Source organism: Aplidium turbinatum, chromosome 3 (genome assembly GCF_918807975.1).
Source record: "Aplidium turbinatum chromosome 3, kaAplTurb1.1, whole genome shotgun sequence".
Taxonomy (NCBI): domain Eukaryota; kingdom Metazoa; phylum Chordata; class Ascidiacea; order Aplousobranchia; family Polyclinidae; genus Aplidium; species Aplidium turbinatum.
The window spans coordinates 10,015,831-10,039,161 of record NC_137474.1 but is presented as its reverse complement, the minus strand read 5'-3'; the positions used below and the strand labels follow the sequence as shown (position 1 = coordinate 10,039,161).

At 37.3% G+C, this 23,331-nt stretch overlaps 1 protein-coding gene across 3 annotated transcripts; it reads left to right on the top strand.

The window, feature by feature from the left end:
* The first annotated feature begins 8,790 nt into the window (after window positions 1–8,790).
* On the top strand, window positions 8,791–23,202 carry LOC145766443 (uncharacterized). 3 transcript variants are annotated; one of them, XM_082578154.1, is made up of 5 exons: window positions 8,791–9,013; window positions 19,617–19,884; window positions 20,160–20,484; window positions 21,665–21,859; window positions 22,410–23,202. In XM_082578154.1, exons 2-5 carry the CDS (start codon window positions 19,645–19,647, stop codon window positions 22,646–22,648), a joined length of 999 nt encoding a protein of 332 aa, XP_082434280.1. In that variant the 5' UTR covers window positions 8,791–9,013; window positions 19,617–19,644; the 3' UTR covers window positions 22,649–23,202. The 3 variants fall into 3 exon arrangements, with proteins under 3 accessions (XP_082434280.1, XP_082434282.1, XP_082434281.1); XM_082578156.1 differs by lacking the exon at window positions 8,791–9,013 and adding an exon at window positions 14,299–14,426; XM_082578155.1 differs by lacking the exon at window positions 8,791–9,013 and having other exon boundaries at window positions 18,046–19,884.
* Window positions 23,203–23,331: the final 129 nt, after the last annotated feature.

Here is a 23,331-nt window from a genome sequence, read left to right as displayed (position 1 = left end):
CCCGGTCACCGAGATTGACAGAGTGAAGTTTCCGATTGTTGAAGTGTTGTTGCCGGGGAACTATTCCATCCATTAGATGCCGCTGAATGGAGAGCAGTCCTTAACGTGCGTTGCTCAAGCGCACACCCCGAGAGTCGAACCAGCACCGCTTGATCTTGAAGTTTCTTCTTTCCAGAAGTGACGCGCTAACCAATTGAGCTATCGGGGCGGAGTTTGTTTATCATTATCCTGTTATCCAAGTTTGTTTATCATTATCCTGGGTTAATCTGAGTCGAGAAAAGACAAAATCGTCTTTCACAGCTCGAAACAGTCTCAAAAACCAAACTCGTTACAAATCGAATACTTCCGTTTTGTGAGACCCTGACTAAAATAGCGCTAGAAATTAGCGCTGACGCTGACGCCGTCAATTTCTTTAAGAACTTACGCAGTACTTTACGCCGTAAAGTTTTTAGGCAATTCGCGCTGACGCTGACGCCGTCAATTTATTTCATTGACGCGTACAACACTGATAATAGACTTGCAAGCAAGTTTCTTGTGTCAAGTCTGATGATGCATTTGCACAAAAAGCTGCTTGTATGAATATTTTTACACAATTAAAAAATATGTTAACACACTTTGAAAATTAGGAATTTACTTTTGGAACTGTCCGGTAAGTTTCATTCGTTTCATCGTGTCGGATGACTTGCGGACTGCGGTCAATGGCAGACATGTCAGAAACAAGATTTTTCGACTACACTTGAAGAAACGAGCATTAACTCACCGACTGAGCAGTGCCCAGATTCACATGTAAAACAATCCGTAGAGATTTTGCCAGCCTCACAATCCTTAGCAAGTAGCTGTACAACAACACGCATAAAACAGGTTCTATGATCAGCATAAGAAAGAAAGCAGTGATTCAAGTGAGGAGTCGAGAAAATAGTAGAATAGACATGCCAACACTTCAAACCAATGGAAAATGCGACAGCCAGGGCCCACAAGAGGGGGGGACAACCGGTGCATTGCACCGAGGCCCGGTGAGTTCAAGGGGGCCCGACAAAATGTCTAAATTCACGCGATAAAAAGATTGATTTCAACGATTTTGCATAAAATATTGTTTTTATATTAGTTCCGTATGTCGAATGGGGCCCCCTTATGGGTAGCCTAGGCTATGCCCTTTTTTAAAATTACAGAATTTTCAAGTTTTTGAGTTTAAGGGGGCCCGACAAAATGTTTAAATTTGCGTGCTCAGGTCGACTTTGCATAAAATATTGTTTTTTATATGAATATTAGTTTTGTATTTTGCATGGGCCCCCTCATGGGTAGGGCCTATGCCCTTTTTCAGAACAACAATATTTTCATTTTTTTGCGTTCAGGGGGCCAATAAATGTTTAAATTTGTAGGTTAAGGTCAATTTTGCATAAAAAATTTTTAATATTTTGAAATTGGTATTTCTTATAGGAAGTTGGTATTTCTTATATTGAAGTTGGTATTTTTTAATGTCATGAACAATAGCAATGCATTCATCCTAAGTTTGCTGCCCTAGTCTCTGCAGATTTCAAGGTCAGAAATGGTATTGTATGTTAATGTATAGCTGTAAGCACACATATGCATTATGCAATGCTGTGTCAGCCATGTCGGATAGTATTGCACTTTTTATCTTCGAAATGGCTGATTTTACCCACTTGTTGCCATGGTTACAATCAGGTGTTGCCAGAGTAAGAGTTAGGAAAGGTTATGGTTTTGATCTTTGCCCAGGACTAAAAAAAATATCCAAAATACAAGTTTTTGTTTTTAACAGCTATAAACTTTTCCTTAAATTAGGGCAGAATTCCATATCTGACAACGCTATTGAGGCTATATTTACACTATGTAGCCTAGTGTTTTAGCATTTTATCTTTGTGTATAACTAGTGTGTATCTGTGAATGTAAAGTTATATTTACAATACTCAATAGTGCATTGTTTGTGAAATAATGGAGTGTTAATACTTTAACCTAATTTATCCTTTGTAAGAACGCACACCGCAAGTTTTGCTTGTGATTGGTGAGATATCACGCGACTTGTCGCGCTGGGGGGCCCGGCAGCAACATCTGCACCAGGGCCCGGCAAGGCTCTTGGAGGCCCTGGCGACAGCACTGAGCTTCAGAAGGCCACCCCTGTTGATAGAATTCAAAAAAACTTGCGCATCGCTCGGAATATTACCATCAGAAACCAGAAGTGGCAGCTTTTCCTGCTCATCGCCAAACTCAAGCAACAGCATAGAACAGTCTTCACACATGAAGCGGTTGAGAACCAATCAAATTAGGGCCCCGGTGACATAATACAACACAATGGCATCGGCAACAGAAACTGTGGATGACGATTCTATGTGCTGCGATATGGATGAAGTTATTTCACTAACATAGCCTATTAGACATAGTGGAACCCTAGCTCACGTAAACAATATCGTGAAAGTTTGATAAGACTTTTGGATGTCTGTCAATGCAGCGAATGTAGGAGAAGTCAGTCTAACTGGTCAGATTGTGCCATACTTTTCCAAGCTGTAAGGAAATGTATAAACTTTTTCAAAAATTGCAGTTGTAGGCTACACCATCAGTTGACCGAAGTGGCTCTTTAGTTTTATCTTGCTTTTGTATTCCTAAACCAAAGTATATTTTACAAAGTTAAAAATGTCGTAACAATGACCATAGGCTAAACCAGGGGTGTGCAACGTGCGGCCCGCTAGCCAAATGCGGCCGCGAAGAAAAATTGTGCGGCCCGCTCCTTTCAATGACGTCAAATCTCATGAACATTTGTTTGATATATTCGCTTCGCCATTCAACACAGACATTGACAAAGCACCAGCAAATATAACTTGAACTGATTGATCTTCAAGAGAAAACGGATTTGAAAGCAAAGTATTTAGAAATGAATCTTGGCAATTTTTACCGAAAACATCTCAACCAAGATGACTTTCCACATTTCAAAAAACCCATGGCTTCAAAAATGGCTATTAAAATGACTCTAAAATGGCTCTAATTCCGTGATCCATGACCAAGTCAACCGATGGCAAAGCGATGATTTAATTTAGCTAGAATTTGCGTTTTTCCTTTATTCTTCCTAAACGCAACCTTGATGACGTCATGAACAGCGTAGCTTGTGATTGGTTTGTGGTTTATTGGAAATCTGCTTGTTAAAGTGCCCACCAATGAGAACAGGCATTGCAGAACATCGGGTAGGCACTTTAACATGCAGATATCCAATCCAGCACGAACCAATCAGAAGCTACGCTGTTCATGACGTCATCAAGATTGCGTTTGGGAAGAATAAAGAAAAAACGCAAATTCTAGCTAAATTAAATCATCGCTTTGCCATCGGTTGGCTTGGCGCATTGGGTTAGGGCGGTAGTAGTCGTTACACTGACGTGGGTTTGATTCCCACCTCTGCTATAGCTCTTTTTTCTTCTGTAGTTACCAAACAAAGTTCAAAGTAATAATTTATTCCAAAACAAAACTTCGTTCCTAAACTTTTCATCAAATTTTCCTATAATTCAACTGATGATCCACTGGGATGCACGGTGTGACAAAACATTTTAAACAAAGTAAACAATATCACACCAAATCAGAAGAATCGGTTTATTTAAATACAGAGCTTTCGCAGAAAGCTTTCGCAGAAAGCTCTGTATTTAAATAAACCGATTCTTCTGATTTGGTGTGATATTGTTTACTTTGTTTAATAATTTATTCTCTGGCTGAATGCTGGAATGGTCACAATAACAGATAACGTAGATAACGTACAGATAACGTAGCATGTCATTGGTTCGTGGTTGGATTGGATACGTTCGTGGATTATTAGAAATCTGCTTGTTAAAGTGCCTACCAGAACATCGCGTCTGGAAAGCGGAAAATGATTGCTTGAGTTTTAATTAATGAGCGAATTATCTCTTGTTGGTTGGTTTTTGAGTTTTTATCCTCGGACTGACAAAGCCTTGATAGGTTATCCTGGTAGTTTCGCATAGCCTACTTGTAGAATATTATAGAGGCTCTTGACGCAGGACCGGTTATTGAGATTGGCAGAGTGAAGTTTTCCGATGGTTTAAGTGTTATTGCCGGAGATTTATTTCATTCACTAGGTGCCACTGAATGGAGAGCAGTCCTGAAATACGTTGCTCAAGCGCACACCCCGAAAGTCGAACCGGCGCCGCTTGATCTTGAGCCGGGCGCGGAACCACTGAGCTAACCGGGCGGACATCTTGTTTGTCGGTTTTGAGTTTTTATCCTTGTACTGACAAAGCTTTGGTTGGTTATGCCTGGTAGTTTCGCTTATTTGTAGAGGCTCTTGACGCAGGGCCGGTTTCCGAGAATAGCAGAGTGGAGTTTCCGATTGTAGGTGATGTGTTGTTGCCGGGAAATTAGTCCGTTCAGTAGATGCAGCTGAATTGAGAGCAGTCCTGAAATTCGTTGCTCAAGCGCACACACCGAGAGCCGAACCAACGCCACGTAGGCTAATCACTGAGCTAAACTTGGCTTTTGTTACTAAAGACAACAGCGGTTTGGATAAGAACAACACCAAATATGTGATAAGTGTGAGAAGCGAGGTTAAATCACAAGAAACTCGGTCAATGGCCAAAACTGGGCCAAAAGCAGAGTGCAATGCGAAGAGAAAAATGCCACTCTATTCGATTGGCTTTTGATAAAGCCGCAAATTTATTTACAGCATGATGTTCAATTGGAAGCCTCAAATCTATTCACAGCATGACTTTCAGCTGGAAGCCAAAAATCTTCTTTTTTTGTGGGGACCGTGAAAAAGGTGTCGAATTAGAGAGAACGTCGAGATATCTGGTGTTGAATTAGCCGGGTTGGCTAATATGTAGCCTACAAAATCAATGGCGTTTTTCCAGGACCAGGGAAAAAGCGTCGACTTTAGCGGAATGTTGTTAACCTCTGTCGACTTAAGAGATTTTTATTGTATCTACCTTTAACCTTACTCGTACTTAGTTACTTTTTAATTTAGGTTCATGGTTTGATTATTTTACACTAATTATCTAAAGACCAATTAATTCACCTATCTGTCTTTAATATTAGGCTATTATTATTAGTGTGCTTACTCAGTTCAGTTTGCTGTTACTTCTCACCATCTTTGTGAAATTAAACGTTAACCTACTATAGCACGAAATACCTACTATAGCACGTTAACCTACTATAAACTTTCAATAAATTGTTTTAAACCTCAAAGTTTTTCAGTCATCAGTTATTTCATGTTAAACTTGTTTGTGACTTACAGCGCCAACATTTTTGCGGTGATTTTATTTTTAAACAAAAAAAAGTGATTGAATAGGCTATAGCGGACGCTGCACGATTCGTTCAGAGAGCAGCTCGTCAATTGGTTTATAACCAGGCCCGTTGAGAGAATACTTTAGGCCCGGTCCCAATGAAATCATTGGGTCTCAAACCAAGACATTTATAAGAAAATTGCATTGTATCCAAAGAATACGAGGTGGTTTCTTTATGTTTTCCGGCCCCTGAAGTTATCCTGAGTCAAAAAATACCCCTTTGTCTCCCTATCAACGCCAATATCCCTTTGTCCCATTATACTATTTGTCCCCCTAGCGTTGATAAGGGGAGTCCAGGTAGAACTTTTAGACCCAGGCCCAAGATGATTTTAAGGGCGTGTAACTTTCCCAGGGGGCCAGAAACTTGAAGAAACCCCTGCTTATCTTTTGAATATAGTGAGTTTTTCTTGAAATGCCTTGATTTGGGGTCCTAGGATCTCATTGGTGCCGGACCCAAATTATCCTCTCAACGGCCCTGTCAATGCTACTGTCCATAATCAGTGGCTCCGAGAGGGGGGGGAAGTCGGGCCAGTTTCCCCCCTAGCAAAACATTGTAAAGGAAAAACGAGCAGTTTTTTGCTTTTGCACTTTTGAGGGGGGCCCATTTTTAGTACTAAAGTAAAAATGTACCAACTAAATAATCAACAAATTCTTAAATGAAGTGGGTAGTTCCAAGTATTTCTCAATCATTGAAAATGTCACTCTCGATGCTTCTCATCAAGAACAAATCATTTTCTTGTTAAAGTAGGCGATGTTGAATAGATTCAAGACGTAAAATCTGAAGCTGAAATGATTTCTGTATCACTGAACGGTTTCGATTGTATTGATAGTGTCAATTTGAAAACTGGTGCTGTTTTAGCTAAGCGGGAACTATTTTTGCTTGGCAACTGAACCTTAACTTCAAAATCTGCGTTGGCCAGGCATAAGATGTCGTATCCAACATAGGATGTCGTATCCAACATACCTTTATCTGGGAAAGTTAAAGGTATCAGTCCAAGCACGATTAAAGAAAGTAAATCCTGTATATTTTTTGTTTATGGATCATCAGTCATCATCTCCGCCTGCAGCAGATTGCGCATCAATATGAGCTATTTGCTTCCAAGACTGGCGATTTTGAGCCAGCTCGCCCAGTGTCGCCAAGTTGAGTCCGGTTCATGATTGGATGTTGTCTTGCCATCGTTTTGGTTGTCTGCCACGTTTTCTTTTTCCTTCTACTTTGCCTTCTGTGCAAACTTTGCTGATTCCGAATTGTGATCTTTTAGTGTGGCCGAACAGTTTTAAAACTTTTGATTTTATTAAGTTATTGCTGCAATTGGATATAATTTTGTTAGTTAAAAGATCTTCTGTTTTCGTGTGGTCAAGTAGCCCTTTGTTGGTCATGCTTCTCATGATATGATTTTGGAAGGAAGTGAGTTTTTTCTTTATTTTAGTTTTTTGTTTATGGATGTTGTTGCTTAAATCTAATTGGAATTCATAATGTTGCCTACAGACAGCGTTGTTCAAACGTCTTATCATTTTTGGAGTAATTGATTATCTGTGAGCTAGTGGCATCTGTAAAGTTATAGCCCAGTCAGAGGAAAAATTCTGAAAAATCTAAAGAAAGTTGTCCTATCATCTTGCAAAGAAAATTGACTTCGAGAGGGTAATCAAGGCGTGGTGCAGTCAAACCCAATGCTTTACATTACCCTTTTGCAATTGAAGCTCTAAAGACGTTTCTTAAATTCATCAAGTTGGAACCAACAAGAGCTTGATCGGAAGCTGAGTCAGTGCTAAAGTAGCCTACAACTAGCGGTTTTAAATTGGTGACTGCTTTGCATTATGTGGATTACGATCCTAAACAAGATTCACTGATGAATTTAATGAAATTAAAAGATGTAATCTAAGTAAGAGAAAGCTGAGAAGAGTAGGTTACTACTCGCAAGCTAAAGTTGCAGTGGCAATTATAAATTTAAAAGAAAATGATTTTATTTTCCTGAGGACAGAACGCTTTTATAACTCCACTTAACTATAGCTGAATCATTTGAAGGAAATGTATTCTACCGTACATTGCAAAGGATTCGATAGTTGTTGGAATTGACAAATGTATCAACAAAATAAAACATATCGTCGATGAGTTTGAAGTTCCATGAAAATTTCATCGTATGTCTGTAGTGCAGTTGCGGGCATGTGGGACAAATTTAAACCATTTGTAGGCTACAACAATGACATTTTTCAAGACATTTTGGATGAGTTGGTACTTTTGACAGAAAGCCACACAGCAAACTTCAGCTGCAAACCAGAACGAACCACCCCATAATGTCTACACAAGGAATCATTGATTGCAACTTTCGTCAGGTTTGTCCAAATAGTTTTGTTATGATTTTTTTTTGTGTTCCGGTAGCTACCTCCAACGGTTGCGCTTTGAGAACGTGGTTTTAGCAATTACTGAAATTGGTAAAAAATTGTTTGCGCTCCAGTAGGCCTGTGACTCAAAACCGATTGAAAAGCCTAACTATACATGTTGTGCATCAATTCAGACGTCGCAAAATTTTATCATTTGATGCTGTGATCCGTAACTTTGCATTGAAAAAAGTCTAGAAAGGGTTGAATTAAATCAGGGATATCCAAAGTCTGGCCCGCGGGCCAACTCCGGCCCACGAGACATTTTTGTATGGCCCGCGCCTGTTATTGTACAATGTGTTATTTTTGGCCTGCAAACACACAAAAATCATATAAATTCAACTTGCAGTTTTCAGAAAAATTATTGTGGCTGTTGGCCCGCGAACACTTATTATCAAATCTGTCTCGCGTGGGAAAAAGTTTGGACACTCCTGACTTAAATGCTTGGTTGAACTATTTTCGTTGCCTGTAGGCCTATTGTGTGTTTACAAAGCTTTCTAGACAAAATAGTTAGCCTCAATGGCATTTTTGCTGCAAGTGTAATCCAGTGATTATTGATGATTTTTACATTGAACGAAGTTCTTTTCATGCTGAGGAAAGTAGGCTAACTTCAGCTTAACACGAACATGCAACGCAATATTTGCTAAAAAATATTATAGGGCCCATTTTTCGTATTGTTTCCCGACCAGTGCTGACTTCTCTCGGAGGCCCTGTCCATAAATGACGATTGACGACACACTGAAAATTACTTTAAATTCGGGGCGGATTTAGGAGGAGGGGAGGAAAGTATCTTAGGCTGCATTGCGCGTGCTTCCAAAAGTTAGCCTAAAAAATGCAATTTCACAAACTAAAGATTTTTTTCACTCAACTACATAACGTTAACATTTGAAATAATCTACTTCAGTTGGAATAGAAGAAAAAGGTGAAGACACAACATTATGAAATAAAAGGTTTGTCTTGCCGTGGCGTTACAACTTCAAAAATGAGCTCTGCTCACTAATCCATTGCTTGAACATTTTGCTTTTTAATTGTTATAGTCTATGACCGATTATGACCAAACACTCAAGCAATTTCAAGCTATTTGCAAGTTGATTACAATTGATTTTTCAATGTAATCAAATGCCAATTCAACTTACATTAACGCCTAGTTGTACATTTTTCTGTGAAAGAAAGAAATTATTGAAGAATATTTAAAACTAACCAATGGGTTTTGCTGGTTCCGAAAAACTGAAATGTGTTCCATAAATTTTTGAGCCACTGTTTAAATAAGCATCTTGAAAAGGTAGTTTTTATTTGAATTGGATAATTCACCACAAAGGCATCAAACTTTGTTGCAAACGCAAGAGGTAAGTCAACTAAGTTAGTTGACAGTATCACACTATAAATCGGTAGATTCAATTTTATTATATAGACTTGCTTTCGTCACACACGCGTGGCTTCGTTAGTATAATCTTATTCAAATAGAAATTTTTTTTAAATGTTTTATCACAATATGCATCCTTTTGAATTATTGGTAAGTCATAAAAAGATTTGATTGGAATTTTAGTAACGAAATTTTGTTTTGATAACGTAAGTCAACTGCCGTAACTTTGTTCGATGTCAAGATCTTATCACCATTGGTCTGTACCTCACAAAAGGTAGGCTAAATGCAGAAGTGCAACATAACTCTGGGAAAAAGCGTAAAGAAGATAAAATGCAAAGATTGAGATCGAAGTTCAACTCAACAAAAATTTCTTATTTTTTCATTTAAAAAAGGAAACCTCCTACTGGACAGGGGTGATTACTACGCTCTTCGTATTTTATCGTTATAGCGATATAAACAAAATTGTAGTGTTTGTAGTAGCCTACAGCGTAAATTAATTGGAAGTTTGTGCCTACTGGCAGGGCTGTAGAGTCGGGCGAAAAATATACGACTCCGACTCCTCGATTTATAACTGGCTGACTCTGACTTTAAGGTTGCCAGATGTTTTTTCTTTTTTTAAAGTTTTATTTCACTTAAGAGGTGATGTCAAAATTGATGAGGAACGTTTAGAAAAACTATGTTGATGGTGTCCAGGTACACCCGAACGGACGATGATGAAGTAGTGATCGAAATTGAAATGGTAACTTTCAGTGTTGTATGCGTCAATGAAATAAATTGACGGCGTCAGCGTCAGCGCAAATTGCCTAAAAACTTTACGGCGTAAAGTAGGCTACTGCGTTAGCTCTTAAAGAAATTGACGGCGTCAGCGCTATTTTAGCCAGGGTTTCACAAAACGGAAGTATTTCAACCAAGTGTAGGCTAACAATAGCTATAAATAAAAAGCAGGTTCTTTTCATTTTGAACTAATAAGTATGATTGACATTTATTTTGTTGCGAGTATAAATACACATAACACATATTCAGCAAAGTCAGATAAAACAAACGATAAGTAACAAAAAAATAATCGAAGCAAAAAAAATTAGCAGAAAAATATTTTTTAATTTCCTGAGCAAGGTTTGTAAGCACAAGCAGGCCTATGACACTGACTCTGACAAGGCCGATCTTTTAGGCCTAAATGCAAAATTCAATGCCAAAACCAACATCAACTATTTAAGAATAATTATACTTGAAATTAGGCTATAGAAAAATATTTGGAAGTTGTATCGAAACAAAAAACTTTTAGCTCAAAAAGAAAAGTTTTGGAAAATATTAGAGTATTTTTATTTCAAACAGCTCTGAAAATGCGAAAGAATTAGAAAGTGAATTTAAGCATTTTTTCTCAAATTTTAGCCAAAGTTAATCCAAGCACTTCAGTTCCACTTACAACTATGTATCGGGCTGCTTCTATCTATAGTAAAAATTCCAGATTTAACTACCGCATTTTTCTAACAACACAAAAACATTTTGTTACCATTGGACCACTTCACAACGAGAGCTTTTTGACATAGAAACATAATCGTAGTAGTTAATAATGGTGTCTCGTTTTGTGATGCCCTGCGTGGAATAACAAAGCCTCTTTTGTCATAACATTGTTACAAACCCCCACGATGCTTTTATCATTCCCTGGTAGCTTTCTCTAATTCAGTGTTTATCAATGAAAAAGCTACAGCATAGCCTACAGGATTTTTTTTCAAACAATGTGAATGTGAATATTTGTTAATTATAAATGTAGTACCGTACCGAAAATGTAGTGCTTCAAATAAGATTGGTATTTAATAGACCAGATCTGATAAAGTTTTTCCAGCACACTGTGGACGATGGTGAAACTATAGTAGGGTATATGATAACCTAAACACATGATTTCCAGGTTTTGCTCATATTCTTCTCAGTAGCCGATAGACCTAGCTTTTTTATTGTGTGTGAGATTTTGTGCTCAAAACTAGGGCTGAATCAAGCAAAGACATCAATTGTATATGAATCAGAAAGTTTCATTTGTCTTTCTTATGACGTCTTTGAAGTTCTCTAGTACTAGCAGGCTAGTAAACTGATGGAGCAGACAGTGGCGTAGCCAGAAAAAAAATTTGGGGGGGGCCAAATATTTGATGAATTGAAGAGAACGACAAAGTGTTTAATTTAAGACATCTGCAGTGGCGTTTCCTGGTGGGTTAAGTAAGAGAAGCAATAAAGCTGATGGGGGGTTAGAGCGTGCCGAAGGCACGCGTATACTAGGGGGGTCCGGGGGCATGCTCCCCCGGAAAATTTTTGCAAAATTACACTCAAGTAATGGATTATAGCGCTTTCTGGAAACACTTTCAGGGAATATTTGTACGAAATTTATAGACAGATAAACAGCCATTAACTTATTAAAGGTAGCTGTTACACACAAACGGGCAAGAATTGCGGCTAAAATTAGAGAACACAAAAAAACTTAGCTACACAAAAACTACAAAAAAAACCAACAGAGTAAGCGATCCTGAAGTTGCTTCCACAGATTAGTTAAAAGAAGCGTAAATCGCGTAAACTTTGCGCGATTTACGATTTGCAAAACTCATTGGTGTCTTTCTGTGTGTCTAAAACAAGTCCTGGAGGGTGTTAATAGCCAGATGTCTTGAAAAACAATATAAATTTATACAAATTATATTATATTTTCAACAAAGGGTTCAACTTCGGAATCCAAACTTTGAAAATTTGGGGGGGGCCATGGCCCCTTTCGCCCCCCCTGGCTACGCCTATGGGAGCAGATCTTCCTGACTATCTGAGCGGCTGCTATGCTGCGACGATCCTTTGTCCATTACTAACTTAGTTGGTCTGCACTGTCTAAGTACCAATGGATTTCTATTAAAATATATTGAGACTGTTGACCGATCCTTTGTCTTTCTTATATTTTTAGTCTAAACTTAGATTGTGAGATGTGCTTTTTCCTTTCAATTTTCTAATTAAGTGTATTGTGAATTAAAAAGATTGCGTAGCACTGTTGAAGGGCACCATCAAACAGAAGGTAGATTTAATATAGGCCTAGCTAGGGTGTAATCAGGGCCGTGTTAACTGCCCCCGTGCTCCTCGGCAGGAGGAAGGGCCCACGACTGTTTAGGGGTCACTAAATTTAGTCTGATTAAATTTTTGATTGTTTAAAAAAGCTGCTACGGAGGCTAAATAATCAAAAGCTTAAATTATACAAGGCCCTATTTTCTGCTTCCCAAACCCTCGGCTCGGGGCCCACCTCGTCTAGGGGCCCACACATATTTGATTCGTGCTGCGTTTTTCGTCTGGTAGTTTTACATGTAACATTTAATGTGTAGGCTAAATGTTTTTTCTATTTTGCAACATTTTCTTGCTCGCTTTGCACGCTCAACCACATTTTATACACCTAACCCGCGATATCGGAAAAGCATAGTTTAGGAAGTGGATTACGAGAGTAAAATTTTTTTTGCATCCCCCCAAAAACTGACAAAATAATGTAATCTTCTGAAGTAGGTCCACACACTGCTTACTTATATATAGCTTAGCTATTAATTAACAATTTTAAATCGATAAATTTCTGTGATAATGATGATAAGCTTTCAATAGAAAATATGTCGTCAAAACACAGTAGGTGAAGCGAAGGTGATGACACTTCAGATGGATTTTCGAAGTTCTAGTCTTTTAAAAGGCTACATAAAACTAGACTATACAAATTTTCAAGAAATAAATTATTGAAACCATTGCGTGGTCGTGAATGAAATTTTCTGAAATGGTAAGCTAACACAATTTTTAAACAAAACAATCCTAAACTAAACCTACGTAAATCCAATTTTAATTTGATAAATTTGGTTACATACAAAGCAAACTATGATCACATACAAAGTGTGCATCTTGATAAAAGAAAAAAAACATTAATGCGCAAAAAATGCCCAAAATGTGACCAAAAATTTTCTGGGGGCAAGCCCCCCACAACCCCTGTCCAATTTTCCTTTTTTAGACATTGAGTTTTGCATTGTCCATTTAATTATCTTATACATTTTGCTTTGTTAAAACTCTGGTCTTTCGTCAATTTTTCTCTACTGCATTGTCGGTATATTTACTATTTTTTTGTAAAAAATCTCAGAGTTGTTTATTCTTTGCTAAAATGATAAATGTGGATTTTTTTCTTGCACTGAAAGAATTTGAGAACGTAACCTAACCATTTCTTGTTATATTTTTAAAAGCCATTACTAAACATAAGAGCCCACTAGTGGATTTCTGGGAGAGGCCCAAGATGGTGCACACACAACCCTGGGTGTAACCTAATGATGTGATCCTTCACACTTAAGTCTTTAGAAACTTGGCAGCAACAGCCTATTATTTTAGATGAGTAGGCCTGTTGGTTGCGATTTCATAGTGTTTTTCTCAAGTTGCTTTCTCACAGTTTCTTCAAAGAACAACTTGTTCATTATTTTGCCCAGTTTCAATAAGAGCACTCCATAGGCTGCATGTCTGGACTTAGCCTACCCAATAAACTGAAACAGGCTATTAGACCCACTTTCTAACATAGCTCGTTAGTCATTATTCCTAGAGAAGTCGATTATTGTCGGATAACTCCATTGTAAACGAGACTTGAAGTAATTTTCAAGTGGACAGTTCAATTTATCAACTTCTCTGTGGAAATTGACCACTCAGGTCCCACGCACTTAGTACCAACTACCAATATACATTCATTTAGTTTTAACATCATAATTTTCATGGCAAAAAAGTTTAGGCTACCACGAGTCGCAATTCACAATCTACAAGAGCTAAGCTAAGCGAGTCTACCAGGTTTGAGTAGCAGTCGGATGTAACCTAGAAAAGAGAAGAGAAACAAAATTGAACGAAAAATTTTCTTGAGTCTATAATAGAGTCGTAGCCTACATCATAAATGTCAAAGTAGCCTAATAGTCGGGGTTTGCTAACTCGAGTTGTAAAATCCAATCGGAAGTATATAATAAGGCGTGACCTTATTATATCAAAGGAAAGTGTGCACATGCTTGGAGTGAAAAGTAAATACAGTAAAATGCATTTGATACCACATAAGTAAAGAGAAGCCTTAATTTGTTAGGAGGAAAAAGAGGTTATTTAAGTCTTAAACTAACCTCTTTTTCCTCTGAACAAATTAAGGCTTCTCTTTTCTTACTTTAAGACAAAGCAAATAAACTATAAATTTATGCCTGTACCTGCTTTGAAAAGTTCAGATTGTAGGCTACTAAGGATTATAAATATCTTAGAGATTAAATCCCTATTCATATTACATGACATGCGCATTGTTTGTTCTTGTAATTTGATCTCAAAACACATGGAAGCCAAATGACCGAATCGACACTTTTGACCTGAGTCTGATCATTGCTGTCTTGTGGGTACAGACAAAGGTTAGTAACAGGAGAAAGCAGTTTCATAAGTTTCAAGATTAGCTTATATGATTTTTTTAAACTTTTTGTTGTTTTATGAAAAGATAGGGGATGCGTTTTTAATAAATAAGGTGTAAAAACTTTAGGTTGTTATGCTTTGGTTTGATCGTATTCACGGCTATGTGTACAAGATTTTAAAAGCATTCTTTTCTTTGTTTTAGAAAATGTGTTGTATATCTGAAAGCTAATCTTGACCAATCAATTGTTAATAATAACTTTTTTCAGTGCAGAAATTTTGCCTTTTCTATAGGCTATGTAGATTGAATAAAAGTTAAAGCATAATACTTGAAGTTTCTTTTGTGATATTTCAATGAACATTGATTGGCTAAATAAAAAAAATATTCTTTAATTACTTTTGGACTGCGGATGTATTTATTTCCAGCTGGCATCAAATATTTTTGCAATTTTTTTTAGGCTCTAGACTAGACGTTGCCGAAGAATTATGTAACTGCTGCTTTAGCAAAATTTATCAAAGCCCTGTTCAGGCCATGTTGCAGCAAGTAATCGTGTTAATTTCACATTTTTCCTGATAGGTTATTGAGAGATATTGTGTGAAAACTCGACTTTGGAAGATGAAACGACTAACAGGCGACAATGAACAATCTATTGACTGAGATTAAGTAGATGATGCTCGAAGCTCTTGACAACAATACAAAACCGTACAAGAAATTTTTAAATTAAAAAATGTGTTACTTGTTTTTTAACAATAAAACTTCGTTACTTCAGAGTGATGTAACGTCTGTTTCATTCGTTAATAAGAAAGCATCGCACTGTTTAAGTGTGAGTACGAGAGGCCACTGAACTGTAGGCTATTCATTATGAATAGAATTATAAGCCTACTAGTACTATAGAGCTCACTTTAGTCAGTCATTTGTAAGAAGACATTATGAAAATAAAAAAATTTTATTGTAGGGTCTAGCAAAGTTTAATTAAAAAGTGGCGATCAAAATTTAGTTTTCAACTCAGAAACTGATTTTTACAGGAAATTGCCTTGTGCAAACATTTGTAGTTCATGAGATTTGAGGCATAAAATAAGGCAACTGCCGTAGCTGTTCTGTGTGAATTCTGCTAATAAGTAGATTGAACTCTAATTTTCTGCGTCGAAATCGTTTTTTTTTTTTTTTTTGAAAACCATTAGCCAAACGTTTTTTTTAATTGCATATAATCATAACTTAGCCAACAGGGCTACATCCACAGACACAATATGTTTGGTCGGTAGTCTTTACCACTTCTGATGCTAAGTTTATGCCTAACGTGGTGTAGCCTATGTCAGGGGTGTGCAACCTTTATCACAGGAGGGCCAAATATAAATATCTGACTGAACCGCGGGCCGCACGTTTATTTAACATATGCTTTCTAGTAGTTGCAGGCACAAAAAAGTAGTTTCTTTATTATTCATGCTATTCTTATGGCATTATTAGGGGTTTCCTTGCAAAAATAATAAGTTAAGACGCATAAATTTCTGAAGAAAACTGTTATTCAAATTTATTGTCACACCGACTTTAAACGAGTTTAGCAAGAAATTTGCAGCTGCTGGCTTCTTTTCCCGACGATTGTTTCCAAATTTACTTTAATGGAATTGCTCGCAATTCGAAGTCCATTTTCCAAGTATTCGTCTGTCAGAACCGATCAATATTGAGATTTTATGACACCCATTTTAGAAAAAAATTGTTCGCACAAATACTTTGAGCCAAAAAGAGCCATTTTTTGAAGCCATGAATTTTTTCAAATGTGGAAAGTCATCTTGGTTGAGATGTTTTCGGTAAAAATCGCCAAGATTCATTTCTGAATTACTTTGCTTCCGTTTTCTCTTAAAGATCAATCAGTTCAAGTTGGATATCAGCTGGTGCTTTGTCATTGTCCGTGTTGAATGGCGAAGAGAATGTATCGAACAAATGTTGATGAGATTTGAAGTCCTTGAAACGAGCCAAAAATTCATACAATAATTAATTTTTGAAGTTGGTCTGCAAATTCAGTTTTCTTCTCAAGATGCATTCCATAGTCTTTCAAAGCTGGAAAGTGGAAAAGATTTCCTGTCTGTATGTGGGCTTTCCAAAGTCATAACTTGTTCATAAAGCCTTTTATGTGACCATACATTTCATTCGCATACTGATTTTTTTCGCTGCAGTCTTGTATTGAGATCATTCAGGTGCGTAGTTATAGCCTATCAACCAAGAAAACTAGATCGCATATCCAATTTTTGTTTTCCGTTACAGCTAGCCTATTGGGGGCCCTTTAAGTTACAAAAAATTCACGACTTCTTTCCGCAGTTCGTAAAATCGTCACAGCATGCAGCCCTTGCTTAACCAACGCACCTCTGGAAAGTACAGTAGATCTTTATGCGTCGTGTTGAGATCATCCAGAAACTTTTGAAACTGACGATGGTTGATCCCTCGTGCTCGAATGAAATTTATTGCCTTAATAACCGGGCTTAAGACATGTTAAACTTTAAGCATTTTGCGCACAGGTTTTGCTGGTGAATGACAACTTACAACAAAAAATTGCTTTGTCATCATCGGTTTTTCCCTCAAGGCGGACTTCAAGAAACCTATGAATCCAATGCCAGTTCTGGACATGGATCGAGAATGGAAAAGTCCAGTTCGATCTTGTCAAAAGCATCAATTACTTCAGTGAAGATGTCAGCACCAGTTGTCGTGCCCTTCATTGACTGTAGTGACAGAAGCACTTCCATTTCGTACAAGTCTTTGTTCACTCCTTTTACAAATCTGGCCAAATGTGCTGATGGTTAATCGAAGGTACGAAATGTACCATAATCTACTCTTCAATGAATTGTTCGGACGTACCAGACTAAACTAAATTATAAACACGTTTCGCGGACCACACACAATTCAAAATTGGCACATCTTTGCGGCCGCACAATTTTTCTCCGCATTTGGCCCGCGGGCCGCACGTTGCACACCCCTGGCCTATGTGATGGAAAAATTTTCAACAATATACCATCTCAACTTTTCAGAACATTTAAATTTCTTAAAACATCATTGTTGAAAGCCATTGGTTTATTTGGCCGGCATTGTATAACCAGGAAAAGTAAATATTAAGATCTCCTCAGAAAATGAAACACTTTGTAGCCTACAGAGCACTTGCTATCTCGATTTAGAAGTTACATCGATAACTCGCAATGCAAACAATACAAGCACAGATATTGTTGCCAAGGACTTTATTGTGTTTGTTTAGTCCAAGGCTCAGCCAAGCAGCTGGCGTCTGAAATTTGTTAAGAAGCGCCAGAACTAAACAACAAGTTTAAAAAAGCAGATACGATCAACTTCAGCTTAATCGACTACTTGAATGTATGAAGTTTTTTAATTAACAAATAAACAGTGTATAAGCTACCGTGTAATAAGATTGAAAAATATGACGTATAGTCGTCTATGCAGGAAGACAAACTTAGGTTCTACCACGGCAGGCTACCTTACAGACAGCAAAATCCGTAATTTTTACATTGATTCAACGTCTGCAGGCGTTTAAGTCCAGTGGGCCAAGTTTAGTGGTAGGTCAAGAAAAATTTGGGGACCACCGAGTTTCATCAAAAAAATTGTGAATGAAATGGGAACAGTGGCGTTCGCAAGGGTAGAGTTGTTTTGGGGATCAAAATTGCATCATTTGAGCTTGATATTATGTGTTATTAATTGTTTTGTTATTTATTGTGGCTTTTTTGCATAGAATGTCTTTTATTTTACTTCGTTAGGCATTTTTTTGAAGTTGACTCTGAGTTTGGAAAATATCTATAAATTCAAGTGTTTCATTTTAAAAATCTGAGGTTTAGTTCTCCATGTTGGTCTAGTCTAGATCAAGGGTCACCAAACTTTTTTCTCTGGGGGCCGGATTGCTGCGAGATTAACAGCTGCGGGCTGGATGCAAATTGTGAAAATATATACAACTATTTAGAATCTCCATTGACTTGAATTGAGCACAATAAATAACAAAGTCAGCGGTGGAATAGCAAAGTTGTGATGAAAATCGAAAGGATGCTGGAAAAGTTATCCCTGCTGTGATACACTACAGGGCATCGCGCTCTTGAAAAAACATTACATCTTTCCAAATTTGGCCTAGGTTGTCCCCATTTGTGGTGGCCTAATGATAAACAGCAACTACAGTCCTTTACAAAAAGTTTGGTAACTTTTTTCCTTAACAGTTGTAGTGCAGCTGTTATTTCCGCAGCACGTGGAGGGCCGGATGAAATCAGTTCGCGGGCCGGTTCCGGCCCTTCGGGCCGTAGTTTGGTGACCCCTGGTCTAGATGTTATCTATCATGGAAAACTTAAATTCAAATTTCAAGAATGAAAAACATTGAAAACAAACTTGCAAAGTAGGCTACGGTATAGTATTTCACCAACGGTGTGTGGTTTTCAAGCTTTTGCAATCCTTAGCGCTAGGCCTACTTCATAGAAAGAACATGAAGCTGTTATATGACAGTGTCTGCAGCCTACTTTCCAAGTCTGTAGCTTGCACAGCTTTTAATTTATTTCGTTTTCCATTCAAAAATTATTTAGGCTTATTGTTAATTTCATGTTTTGAACATTCGGTATCACAAGTGCCTTGTTTAGATCTGATGTTTTATTGAGTCATTGCTGAGCACAACTCCACAAACGACATATTGCGGTTTCGGAATACACTAGCATCATCTGTTGCTATAAAGTCAAATTCTAAGTAAAATGTATACTAGCAAACAATTTTTTTTACCGCCAACATTTTGCTACGTCCAATATCACTTTTATGGGAATCTATTGGGTCTGCAATTGGTTGTTTCCTATTTATGTAGGCCTACATGTCCATGCGACCATGTTTTGCTATTTGAAAAATTAAGTTATACATCGCTTTAACGGAATAAGAAAATATAAAAAAAAAACTTGAGCGTTGTGAAAAGCACACACTGATCAACACAAAACAATACTCAATCAATTATTTTCAAGCTAATCGCGTACCGGCAGTCAAGTGCTTGCGTACCGGCACAGGTACCCGTACCACAGTTGGAGCAGCAGTGGCCTGGTTGATTAAAATGTCGATCCAGGTTTTTCAACTACTGTGACTACGTAGGCTAGGCCTAGCCTACATTACATATCGGATAAACTATCGATGGATTGAATTCTAAATTGCTTCATTGCCAATCTTTATATGATATTACAATTTTCAGGTTGTATCAGTGAAATCTGTTTCCTACAATGGGAGAGGAAACAGCAACAGAAAATACCATAGTTACCCCAGGTTTTGGAGTTATTGATACAACTGCTGATCAATCAAGTTTATCCCCAGCGGAACAAAAGAAAGCGGATAAAGCGGCAAAAGCTCTCGCAAAGAAAAAGGACAAATGGAAAGTCTTTGTTGATTTTTTACTTCGTCACATTTCCATTGTCACAACAAAATACGCAGCATGGGAAAAAGAGGACTTTGAACAATTTAAGGTTGTATGCTAGTAGATAGGTTTGTGGCTTGATGCTTTTTTGCGACTACGGAAGATACAAAATCAATGAAAATAATCTTTAAAAAAAATAAAGTAACTTTTTTTTCTGATTATTTAAGCTACTCTAGTTTAAAAATTACAACGATTATGAAGCATACAAAACTTATCTATTTTCAAGACATTTTTAGAGACAACTGCCTCTCAATATTGCAAGCGTGTAGTGTCTTGATAAAACCGTTTGCAACATATTTCAAATAAGTTTGATATTTCACTCAGGAAGCTTTGGAAAAAGCTCAGCGGTTAGACGAAAAAGAATCTACAGTGGTTGCAAGGACATACAAGAAATTGAAGCAACGCGCAGAAATACTCTCCAATCGTCGCTACTTTGGAGAATGCAACAAAATCAAAAAGTACATTGACTTAGTGGCTAGAATGAGAGGCCTTAGCCTTATTGCTCGAGATTTTTATAAACTTATCAAGAAAGGAAAACTGGAGCCTTTGGAAAAAATACTAAACCATTTAGATTATTGGAAAGGATTCGTTGGGTCATCGTTTGATATCGGAGAACTTAATCCTCAAGGAGTGGATTCAAATCACCCGGGTAAAAATTTAATCAATTGATTTTGGGCAAACTAAGCGGTAGGCTAAAACTTATAAAATGCATTATAGTGCTAATAGTTTTTTTTTGTGAAGCAAATACATAGGTTTGTGCGAAGCAATCTATCAAACTTTCAAAATATATTATGGTGCTGATGCAATTTTTACAACGCAAAGTTTTAACTTCCATGAGAAATCGAAGAAAATGTTATTACAGTAGAATTCGCCTATAGTGACACCTGAAGGGACCGCGGAAAAAGTGTCACCATAACCGAAGTGTCACTATAGCCGAATGCTACTCAACTGTTGCGTATGCAAACGGTACTTTGCAACAGGTGTCACTATAGGCGAAGTGTCACTATAGCCAAAGTCACTATAGGCGAATTCTACTGTAATTTATTTTTGCTGCACAAACGCAATGAAAAGTATTTAAATTTTGTTTGTAGGCTACTTTAGTTATTGCTTGGTGAACTGTGATCCCAGTCAAAAACAATTTGATGAAGGCAAGAAATAAATTTTAGATTACAAATGCACACAGGCCAACACTAAGTTACAATTTCGTAGACTATAACTAGTTGCGTAGGCTATGCAAGGGAGAAGGCTTTGGGGTTCAAGACCCCAACCATTAAACTTGAAATGTTTTTTTTAAGATTTTTTTGTTTATGCTTTTTTGCGAAAATTATGTTTCATTCTTCTTTGTCAACATAACCTGGGGCTTATAGTTTTGTGGTCATACCTAGGGTAGCCTACCAACTGCACTGATAAAGCTTGAATAACATACCTTGCCTGCCTGGTATCAAAACTGAGCTAAGTAAAACTGAGGGTTGTCCACCCAACCGCTAATTACGGTAATTGGTAAATATATAAACAACATTTTTGTGATCCATCAAAGACTTGTCTTCGTTTCTGACGTAGTAAAAAGTAGGTTGATCTACCACAGTTACAGTTCAACGTAGCTTCATAGAAACAACTTCCATGAAAAGTTCCCATGAAAACTTCACGAAATGAAACCTCTCCATAATTTTTTTTTACTTCGCCATTGTGTATAACCATATTAAATTAAAAACAACTTGTCAAAGAAAAGCTGCAGAGAATTTTGCAGAATCTACAATTAACTTTACCTATTGCCGATGGAATGCATTTCAAGGCAATAGATCGCATTAAAACAATATCATTTTTTGCAGGTATGAAATACGTCATGTGGCTGTGTTTAGTCAGAACTCTTCTCAACTTGGGACAAAAGTTTCTTCAGTGTGCTTCGGAACTAACTGAGATACCTTTGGTAGCTACTTCTAAGTACGTTAGCTTCAACTTGACTGGAGACCAAATGAGTGTTTGCGGAAGACTAGAAGAAATTTTAGCTACACATGTGACAAAAGGTAAGTTAATGTTGTCTCATATTTAGATTAGTTAAATCAGGGCTTCTCAAACTGTGGTCTGGTTCGCAACCCAAACAGGGTTGCAAATCGTAATTTTAGAGTCACCAAACAGATTAAAGTGGGCCTACAATGGGTAATTCACATTGTAAATTTCCCACCAAGGGGTCGCATATAGAAAATTATTTTCTGAAAGGGGTCAGCAAAATAAAAAAATTGAGAAACCCTGAGATCTTAGAAGCAACCCTTTTTTCAGGTGTGATGTAAAAGGAAATCGGACCAAAAGGATTTTTCTCAATCATATGTGATAAAAAATGATACAAATTTTTTTCTCGCACCACTGCTATATTAATTCCAAATTTTGTATTCATAACTAAATGGTTTTAAAATTTTAAGTAGCCAAATCAAAAATACCGGGAGGCTGCAGTGTGCACTGTGCAATGAGCGTGTCGTGATTTGATTCCTTTGAAACACTAAATAATCGTAATCACAATCTCCAACATTGAAATTATCTCAAACCTAAAATTCACTAAGAGTTTAGTCTTCATTACAGCAACTGGAGTCCAAACATCCAGTTATTCCAGCATAGGAGGAAGCAGCCTGAACTTCAGCGGCCTGGCATCTGGCCTGGACTCTTCAAGAGTGGTGTCGCAAAAAGCAATGTTGCAGCTCCCTGGGGAAAATGATCATCTAACTTTCGAGCTCCCTCCAGAACCGCCAAAAGAAGTTAAAAAGAAAAAGAAAGGAAAGAAAGGAAAAAAGGGAAGCGGAAAAAAGAAAAAGAAGAAATGATTTGAGCTGAGTAAAGACACATCTCACTCAGTGCAATACCAAGTCATGAGATCAATCGTCCACTGCGCCAGATCAAGTAAAACACTCTCCATAATGCTAAATAGAGTAGTTACTCAACTTTATCCTTTCACGATTTGTCATTTTTTGACTTTGATCATACGTCCATGATATTGCTTTTTGATCTGAATAGAATTGCAAAAAAGTTTTTTTGAGTTTTTTTTTACGTTGCAAATTTTATCTGCTGAAATCATGCAAAGTAATAATTGCTGCACAATGAAGACATGCCTGGAATAAAAATAAAATTTTACTCCAAAGTACTTCACGGTTGGAAGACTAAAAATCATGAAGAAATGTTGTTCTGTACATCAATGGTGTGTTGTAACTGAATTTTATCGACCAGATTATTCAAGTGTTTGTTGTATTTATGACAAATAATGTTCAGTAAACTAACGCTTTACTGAGTTATCATGGCTGCAAAAAAGCATATGTTGTACTACATCTAATTGCACTTAACCTGTCATCAGCAGAGCGTTCTGAGATTAAAATACCAACGCAACATATTGTGTGCGTGATGTGTTAGACACCGGAACTTGGAATCAGGTATGGGACAACCTTTACCTTGGTTCTTAAAATGCCTGAGCTCTTCATTTACCACAGATGGTGAAAAGCTGACATTCAGAGGG